This window comes from Balaenoptera acutorostrata, chromosome 11 (genome assembly GCF_949987535.1).
Source record: "Balaenoptera acutorostrata chromosome 11, mBalAcu1.1, whole genome shotgun sequence".
NCBI classification, from domain to species: domain Eukaryota; kingdom Metazoa; phylum Chordata; class Mammalia; order Artiodactyla; family Balaenopteridae; genus Balaenoptera; species Balaenoptera acutorostrata.
The window spans coordinates 18,934,661-18,944,961 of NC_080074.1; the positions used below are offsets into that span (position 1 = coordinate 18,934,661).

At 39.6% G+C, this 10,301-nt stretch overlaps 1 protein-coding gene across 1 annotated transcript in view; it reads right to left on the minus strand.

Moving 5' to 3' along the window:
• STAB2 (stabilin 2) overlaps positions 1 to 10,301 on the minus strand; it is a 161,415-nt gene extending 151,114 nt beyond the window's left edge. The window contains exons 1-3 of the mRNA XM_057557591.1: positions 9,995 to 10,301; positions 5,920 to 6,053; positions 3,553 to 3,668 (exon numbers count right to left, since the gene is read on the minus strand). Coding sequence (XP_057413574.1) covers positions 3,553 to 3,668; positions 5,920 to 6,053; positions 9,995 to 10,072 — 328 coding nt within the window. The 5' untranslated portion in view covers positions 10,073 to 10,301. The remainder of the gene's footprint in view (positions 1 to 3,552; positions 3,669 to 5,919; positions 6,054 to 9,994) is intronic.

The window sequence follows — 10,301 nt, forward strand, 5'->3', positions numbered from 1 at the left end:
AGGAAGTCTTTTGAGACATTTAGTATGTTTGGGAGATAAAGATAAAGCGGAGTGCCCTTTTGCCCTAATGAGAGGACAGCCTTGGTTTTCACGTTTTGCTTCTCTGGCCTCGAGACCTATCACAAGGAAAGGCCTGAACATTCAAGGAATCCTGCAGACTCCTTTGACTGTAAGGGTGAGTAGTGCACAATTTTTGCATAGCCCAGTGTGATGCATGAAACCCACTGAAGATCCTGAATCCCGTTGGCTGCGTCTATTTTTTCGAGTAACCCACTGTTTAAGAAGGGCTCAGGGAAAGGGAGTCACTTTATTCGCCTTTCATGATCAGAGGTCTGTTTTGATTGTGATTCGCTCATTCATTTATTCATAAAATGTCTACAGAGTGCCTTCTTTATGTTATAGACTCTGCTAAGTACTTTCCTCTATATTGAGGTTTTAAAATCCCTCCTAGAGTTTTGTAGAGTAGGACTTTTTACCCTCATTTGACAGCTAAGGAGACTTGGAGAAGCAGCAAGTCATTCTGTCATTCACTACGCTGGATGTGGTCACTTTCATTACTGCGTCTTAGACAAAGCCTTTTCTTGTCTACGGTGTGTCTAATTAACTTAAGATCACATTAGTTTCCATGGGTTAGAAAGAGAAAAGCAAATAAAAAATTCAATTTTATCCTGATGACTATATGAACTGAAAGTGACCATGACCCTATTTGATGCTAAAAAAGTTCGTGAACTCTGGGTTAATCGCTTGATTCTGATGTGACAAATGCTTTGAAACATGGAGTGCCAATGTGCTGGGGTGAAACAGAGCAGAGTGGTTAACACAGAAGGGCCAGGGTATCCTAAGCCCCAAACCTTGACCTTCCCAGGGTAAGGAGCATAATCCAGACATTGACTGGGAAGGCTGAAGGGACCTACCAATTGAAAGAGAAATTGGAATGCTCAACGTTGCTAATCATCAGGGAAATGCAAATCAAAACCACAATGAGATGTCACCTCACACCTGCCAGAATGGCTATCACCAAAAAAAACACAGATAACAAATGTTGGCGAGGATGTGGTGAAAAGGAAACTTTCGTACACTGTTGGTGGGAATGTAAATTTGTGCAGCCACTGTGGAAAACGGCATGGAGGTTCCTCAAAAAAAATAAAAACAGAACTACCATATGATCCAGCAATTCCACTCCTGGGTATATGTCTGGAAAAAACAAAAACACTAATTCGAAAAAGACATACACCCCAATATTCATAGCAGCATTATTTACAATTACCAAGATATGAAAGTAATCTAAGTATCCATCAACAGATGACTACATAAAGAAGATGTGGTGTGTGTGTGTGTGTGTGTGTGTATATATATATATATATATATATATATATATATATATATATATATATATATATATACACACAATGGAATATGACTCAGCCATAAAAAAGAATGAAATTTTGCCATTTGCAACAACATGGATGAACTTGGAGGGTATTATGCTCAACGAAATAAGTCATACAGAGAAAAACAAATACTGCAAATATCACTTATATGTGGAGTCTAAAAAATACAACAAACTAGTGAATATAAGCAACCTCACAGATATAGAGAATAAACTAGTGGTTACCAGTGGGGGAGAAGAAAGGGGGGAGGGGCAATATTGGGGTAGGAGATTAAGAGGTACAAACTATTAGGTATAAAATAAGTTACAATGATATATTGTACAACACAGGGAACATAGCCAGTATTTTATAAGTGGAGTGTAACCTTTAAAAATTGTGAATCACTATATTGTATACCTGTAACATATAATATTGTACAGCAGCTATACCTCAATTTAAAAAAATGGGGGGCTTCCCGGGTGGCACAGAGTTAAGAATCCGCCTGCCAGTGCAGGGGACACGGGTTCAATCCCTGGTCCGGGAAGATTCCACATGCCGCGGAGCAACTAATCCCATGTGCCACAACTACTGAGCCTGTGCTCTAGAGCCCACGAGCCACAACTACTCAGCCCAAGCGCCACATCTACTGAAGCCCATGCACTCTAGAGCCCGTGTTCCGCAACAAGAGAAGTCACCGCAATGAGAAGCCCGCGCACCGCAACGAAGAGTAGCCCCCGCTCGCCATAACTACAGAAAGCCCGTGCACAGCAACGAAGACCCAACACAGCCAAAAATAATAAATAAAAATAAATAAATTTATATAAAAAATAATAAAAAAATTAAAAAATTGGAAAAAATAAAATAAAAAATACAGAAAAAAAGAGAAATTAGAAACACATTGGGGACTCTACCTCTCTCTCTCTCTCTTTTTATTTTTTAAGACAAGTTCTGCTCCAGGCAGTGGGACAGAGTAGAAAGAGAGCAGGCTTTGGTGCCAGGAAGCCCTGAACTTGAACTTGCTTCACTTACCAGCCCGAAGGAGACAGGCAAGAGATCATCTTTAAATCAGATTCCTCATAGGAAAAATGGGGATAAAAAACTCTAACTTAAAGATTTGCTTTAAGAATTAAATCATTATATAGGCCAACTACTTCTCTATTACCTAATGTCAGCAATATGGAGTAAATGGATGCTATTATTCATTTAATCATTAGTTAAAAAAACAGGAGGAAACATTATGCATATAATGTGGGCTCAACTATTTAGAAGCCATATGGAAAAAAAAAAAAACCAAGGAAATAAGCCAAACTACTTATAGTTTTCTATGTGTGACAGAATACAGGTCACTATTTTTTCTTTCTTTATACCTTTCTAAACTTTACAAGCTGTGTACAATTTGCTTATGTTATTTTAACAAGAAAAACAAAGCAAAAGAGAAGTAATCTCTCCCTTTAAGTATTCAGATCCTTAAGGAGATGTTTTCATTACATCTTAGAAGACGGAAAACAAATGGTAAATTCATGATTAAAACGCCTGATTTTTACTATCACTCCTGCCCCAAATGGGATCTCACGTAATTTGCATGTCATATCAGGGACTTAGTCACTACTTGAGTGTTAACATCTTTAATCAGGATAGAAGTTCAATTTCAGCTGACAAATGCTATGCTTGACCAGAGGAGTCTAGCTATACCATTGACTCAGGTTTGGCTAGTGGTTTTTCTTACAATGGAACCTGACCATTACAGAATTCGATATTGCATCCTAAGACAAAGTTTTAGAAGAGTTAATGATTATCTTGGTTGCTAAACAATAACTACAGTCTTTGAGGTATTGTAATCAAATATCTTCTTAAAGAAAATTGTATTGAGGTTATAATAGCCCAGCAGTCTTACTTCCTCTCTATGGTCAATAATCTTTTTTATAGAAATGGATATCCTTTCAATTGTCCCCTTTTCTGACTTGTAAAGGAATTGTCTTAAAGAGAGATCTCTAAATGGAGGAAAGCAGATATTGATATAAAAGCTGACAGGGCTAAAAAGATTTTCTACATATAGACGGAAATGGAAATTTCTAGAAAAAGATGCTAACATTCTCTTTATCAGGCTTCCTTCCTCTTGATTTTCTGTAAAATGAGACATTGAGAACCAAATACCATCAAAGGAAAGTGTTGTGCCACTTACCCATGCAGTCTGGGCCCCAGTGGCCTGGACAGCACTGAGGCTGGAGATAGTCCTTCCTACAGATATGGCGGCATCCGGGGAGAGACAGCGAGTATGTTCTGACCTCAAAGGTGTACCTTGGAGGGTAAAGAGAGGACATTAACCCATGATTAGGGCAACGCAGTGAACTCCGGGCAGCGAGATTTCCATAGATTTTTATTTAGGTCTTTATACTTGCCTATATTTTAAAATATGTAGATTGAGCACATTTTGCTTCCTAGGTAAAATAAAGCATAATCATGATTCATCTTTAATTGTAAGAAACATGAAAAAAATCAGGGAAGGATGAAAATAAGGGTGAAATATCTAAAATGTTAGAAGTGAAGTTAGTAGATGAAAGAAATGATGCTAGGTTCTAGGCACATGCTAGAGGTGGGCTTCAGACTTGTCACTGAGTGTCCTAGCAGCCAATGCAAGAAGGGAAAGGTCAAGAGTTTTGTGATGCACAGTACCTGTGGATTTAAAATAAACTGACCATTCAGGATTTGCATATTTTTTGCATATACTATAGATAGAAAATTTCTGTGAGAGGTGTTGTAGTGAGCAATATTTGCCACGGTTTTCTTGATATAATCGTGAGTTCCTTAGAACAGTTTTTGTACCAGCTGAGGAACAGTTCTGGAATAGCTAGTCTACAAAGGTTAAATACTTGTCTATTTACAGGGATCTCTGTATGGATGACTTATTCTAGGACGCGACTTCAGTGTATCTAGAACCATGAATATCATTTCTTACTATTGGGCTGTTAAGAATAGTGTGACGGTGAGTTCAAGGTTGTACTCCTAAACCAGTCCCTGGAATGTAGCTGATTCACCAAAGAGCTACTGGCTTTATGGGCAGTCGAGTTGGAGATAGAGTTGATGATTTCTTTGAAAGGTTGAGCATATTGGCAGGGACATCTCTTCACAAAGAAGGGGACAGGGGGAGCCCAAAAGAGAACCAAAATGTCCCCTCAAGAACCAGTCTTGGCATAGAAAACAAACTTATGGTTACCAAAGGGGAAAGTGGGAGGGGGGAGGATAAATCAGGAGTTTGGGATTAACAGATACACACTACTATATATAAAATAGATAAATAATAAGGACCTACTGTATAGCACAGGGAACTATATTCAGTATCTTATAATAAACTGTAAGGGAAAAGAATATGAAAAAGAATATATATGTATATTTATAATTGAATCACTTTGCTGTACACCTGAAACTAACACAACATTGGAATTCAACTACAGTTAAAAAAAATTTATATAAAAAAACCAGTCTTGGGTTTGTTTCAGCATAGCTGAAAGACACATCAAAGTTCTCAATTCTAAAACAGACAGCCTGAATGCAATAATCTTATATGCTGTGTGTGTGGGAATTGAGGGGAAGGTGGGGTGGAATACATAACCAAGTACACACTTCGGCCACGAAAAAAAAAATAATCAGTATAAAAAGTTCTCAGTAAAGTCCCCATATAATTTTAACCTTGAATCCCAAAGCTTTCTGATGTACTTTCTCAGGGAATCTGGTCGCAAATGTGTGTCCATTTTGGTAACTAAGTGGTTAACTGCTGTATATGCTTGCTAATTCCAGGCCAGGTAATGTTGGGAAACTTCTATTAAAAATGATGGCTTGGGGTTTTAGGATATAGTACAGTCGCATTAAGCAAACGTGAATTTAAAACAGTGTGATATAACAGTGTTAATGGTTTCATTTTATACAAAATTCTTCTAATTCTTCACCCCTGAATTAAAAACAAACTCATTGAGTACTGTCTAATTTTTGAATTAGTAGACTGAGTAAATTAAAATTTGTGTTTGCATTTGAGCTGTATGGCTGCATCCATGAGCTGGTGGGCAGAACTGCTTGTCATCCTTCGCAAGGATTAGCCTTGAATTATGAGAGTTTTGAATCATAAGAGGACTTCAAGAATGCTACACTCACATACAGTGCAAGAAAGCTGTAATTCCTTTGTCTCCCTTCTTTGGGTTCTAATTAGTATCAGTGTGCATAGCTAGTTTGTAAGATGACTATCAGACCCAAGGCTTTTAACATGTTCTGACTAGAACCTTTTCCAAAGGAAACAAACCCCAGGTTTTCAAAATAAAGAAGGGCAAGATGAAGGCAGAATATTTTTGTGCAATTCTGTATGAAAACATGAATTGTAGTATATTTTTTAGACTCAAGGTCATAGTTGTAAGTTACTGAAGTTTGGGTTCAATGTAACCTTAGAGTAAGAGAAAATCATGGAAATGCTTTGTAGTTTTTGAGTTGGGAAGCTTCAATTCGGGTTCACAATCCTTTGAGTTCCAAGACTCCAGCACACATATTTTCTCACAATGGGTACCTGCAATCTCGGATCCCTATGGTGCCGTTGGTAATCTTGGTGTAACCATCTGGGCATTTCATTCCAAAGTTGAGTGAGCAGGATTTGCACTCAGTCCTAATTGTAAGGAGAGACTTCTTATCACATCTTTTTGCCTGTGAAAACATTAAAAAAAAAAAATCAAGTCCCATTAGCAGAGCCTGGGTTGGCCAATCTTCTCCATTAGCTTCATGTAAATCAAACGACAGGGATGGCAATGAGGTTGATTGGTAATGACTGGCGGGTCTTTCCATCTTATCTGCAAGGAGTGTTGGAATCAACAAGCAATGTCTACCACGGCTGTGGGCAAGGGAAGGCGCTGCTCATACCACCCATTTGCCATAACTGATCTCAAGTCTGGAGTCTGGCAAAGTAGAGCAATGTCACTATTTACACATATCCAAATGGGAAACCTGAAGTATACTGCAGGGTACACTTTTCAAACGGGAAATTGTAAGCAGGTTATTCAAGATCAATTGATCATAGGTCAATAGGTCTCAAGAATATTCTTTCAGCATTAATTCCATAGGAATAGTCTAGTTTGGGTGCTAAATGCTGTGAAGCATACAGTTCCTGCTCCAAAGATGTTTGCAATCTTTTGATTATAATCCAGCTAGAACGTGGGCTCCGTAAGAGCAGAGATTTTTTCCTGTCTTGTTCTCTGCTGTACCTTAAGCACCTAGAGCAGTGTCTAGCACCTAGTAGTGTTTAGTAAATATTTGGCTTTTTTTAAAATAGATCTTTATTGGAGTTAATTGCTTCACAATACTGTGTTAGTTTCTGTTCTGTTGTACAACAAAGTGAATCAGCTATATGCATACATATATCCCCATATCCCCTCCCTCTTATTCTCCCTCCCACCCTCCCTATCCCACCCCTCTAGGTGGTCACAAAGCACCGAGCTGATCTCCCTGTGCTATGCTGCTGCTTCCCACTAGCTAACTATTTTACATTCGGTAGTGTATATATGTTGATGCTACTCTCACTTCGCCCCAGTTTCCCCCTCCCACCCCGTGTCCTCAAGTCCATTCTCTATGTCTACATCTTTATTCCTGCCCTGCAGCTAGGTTCATCAGTGCCATTTTTTTTTTTTTTTTAGATTCCATATATATGCATTAGCATATGGTATTTGTTTTTCTCTTTCTGACTTACTTCACTCTGTTATGACAGACTCTAGGTCCACCCACCTCATTACAAGTAGCTCAATTTCGTTTCTTTTTATGGCTGAGTAATATTCCATTGTATATATGTGCCACATCTTCTTTGTCCATTCATCTGTCGATGGACATTTGAATGAATGACTTGTGGGAAATCACAGACACACTAGAAATAATCACTTGGCAACATCAGGTGGCAGAGAAATCACTGTTAAAATGAATGACACAGACACACTTTGGCCTTGTCTTCAGGATCCCTTGTCCACGATTCTGGTGCTGATCCTTCATGGATATCCTCCTCTTTCTCAAGTTTCCTTCCTCTCCCCATCAAGCTTAAGAAGCAGCAGCTTTGTACAATGAAGAGACACTGAACTTGATGCTCAGAAGACCTAAATTTAGAATCTACCTTTGTATCTTGCTAAGCATACAGTCTTGAATGAATTCCTTATTTTTTGCCATCATCTGTGAAGGGGGGATATTAATAACCACCCTGCAGGTTATTGAGACCTGAGTGATATAACACGTGCAAATCACCTAGCCCAGTATCTAGTACATCATAGGCCATAAATGCTTGTTCCTGTGACATTTCTGTTCTTACCTGTGTTTGGCTTGTTGCCTCTCCTCATCGGAGTGTTCTTTCCCCTCCCCTTGGCTATCCACACCTCAACACCCTGTGTAACACCACGTCCACAAAACCACACTCATTTCTCTTCCTTTTCTCGACTTCTCCCTATGGCTGGACAGTGGAGCACATTCTGTTGTCTTTCTCTCCACTTAAAAACCCCTTGCTGGAGAGGACCACTTCTCCTATTTCTCTGTCATCCCACAGCTTATCCCCTGGGCCCAGCATTAGGTTACGGGTGGTGGGAAAATAACTACTTCTAAGTTCATTGAAATATGTAAAGGCTGCATAAGAAGAAAGCTTACATTTACAGGGCAATATATGGTTATGCACACTTCCAAAGGCATCATCTTATTTGATCTTGACCACCCTAAAGACAAGTAGGGGAGGTATCATCATCCTCATTTTAGTGGGGAGAAAACTGAGGTGGGGGTAGGTCCAGTGACTTGCCCAAGGTCACACTGTCAGTTAGCGGCCTTATGATTCCTTGATCAGTCATTGCTCTTCCCCATACTGTATAGTCATGTATAGAAAACAAAATCTGTTTTTACTGGCAGCTTTCATTTGGTGATCATTATGAACCAAAACAGCACTAGAATGTTCTTTGTGAAATAATAAAAGCCATTCTTAGATATTGTTTGAATTAATTCCCTTTAATGGTTAGGGCATATCTACACTTCTTTTAAGCAGGATTTTCTTTACATTAGGGTTTCCCATTTGGATAAGTTTATGGGGTGACAGTACTTTTTCTTTTCTTAGTAAGCCAGAATACTCTCTTCAAGGAACCCCTTGATCTTCAAATTGTCCTTTTCCAATGGAAAGGCTCATTCTCTCTCTCATACAGTCCTGTCTAAAAAGTAAACTCAGCTTTAAAATCAGTCAAGGCCTGACTTGTGTACTAAAGCAAGCACTCAACAATGGTGATGATGATGGTGGTGATGTGGATGATAATTCCTGCTGTCTGTGGAGCAATGACGGGGAGAAACTGAAGCTCAGAGGGACTAAGTAACACACTCAGGGTTCAACAGCTAGTAAGCCATGGAGCAGTGACTGGTCCTCAAATAGTTGTTAAACAAAGAAAAGCCCCAGTTCAAACTTGCCCTTATCTAACCTCATAGCTGGAGCACTTAACCCTTATGCCATCTTCCAATGTTTCAGTGAAAAACCTTATCAGAGTATAGCCAACTGGAGTAAAATTGGTGTTGATAAAAATGTGTCTGGCACAAAACAGATTCACAGACATAGAGAACAGAACTGTGGTTGCCAAGGGGGTGGGGGGATAGGGGAGGGATGGATTGGGAGTTTGGGATTGGCAGATGCAAACTATTCTATAGAGAATGGATAAATCACAAGGTCCTATTGTAGGGCACAGAGACCTATACTCAGTATCCTGTGATAAACCGTAATGGAAAGGAGTATGAAAAAAGAGTGTATACATATGTAAAAATAATTGCCTGGCACAGGTCCAGAATCATGTTTATGTTTTATTATTAATAGAGCAGAAATCCTATCTCGTGAAATACATTTTAAATAAATCACTCAGATTGCCTCTCCCATACCTCCCCTTTATTTATTTTTATTTTTGGCTGCGCAGCACGCAGGATCTTAGTTCCCCACCCAGGGATTGAACCCATGCCCCCTGCTGTGGAAGCATGGAATCCTAACCACTGGACTGCCAGGAAAGTCCCTCACATACCCTCCTTTAGCCTGGACTTGGCTGCAGAACTGGTATTGAACCTGCTATACGATGACAACTCACGTGAGCCTGCGGGACAGGCAGGAGTGCTGGTGTCCTTCACAAGGACTATGCATTCGACTGCCCTGGGTACTTCTACTCAACTCGTGGTAGGTAGATGGATGGACTCCTGGCACATTTGGTGACACTGTGTTTCTCAATCAGTTATCACCCAACCTGGAATTCCGCAGAGCTCCTCTGTACTCAGCTCTCTGCAGCCATTGTTATTTTCTACATTCAGAATGATGCAACGGGAGGTATTCATTAAAGCAAACCGACAAAAAGGATAGCAAAATCCACAATGGATAGAGGGATGTTAGCACTTAAATCAGAGATCCCAACAATGGCGTTTTAACACAGGAATAGAACGGGGTTAGCACCCCTTCAGACAGATCTCCATTAGCATCCTATTCTCCACAAGCTTTCTATTTTGTGAAGTCCAGATAGTACCATTTACCTATGACAACGTAGGAAAGCAAAAAAGTTTATGTACACAATCGTGAACGTAAACACATTTTTAAAAAAACGCAAGTTTCATCTTACCTGCTCTGCAGTTTCAGGAAGGGAACAGAGACTTTGTGCCGCCAATCCAAGAAAAAGAAGTATTAAAATTTGTAGCATGGTGAGGAAATATTTGCTTCTTCTCCACGTCAGGCACCTGTCAGGACTATTTAGCTACATTAACTTAGTCTGATGAACGCCCAGTGAATGCTTTCTCATTTCAGTGTTTGCTTTTAAATCTTTTCCTCTCCTTTTCCTGGATTGAAACAGATGATCTGTGAGAACTGCCTCTAGACAGGAAAAATGGCCAATCTAGGGGTCGTGGTGAAATCGGCCACTCTCAACTGTA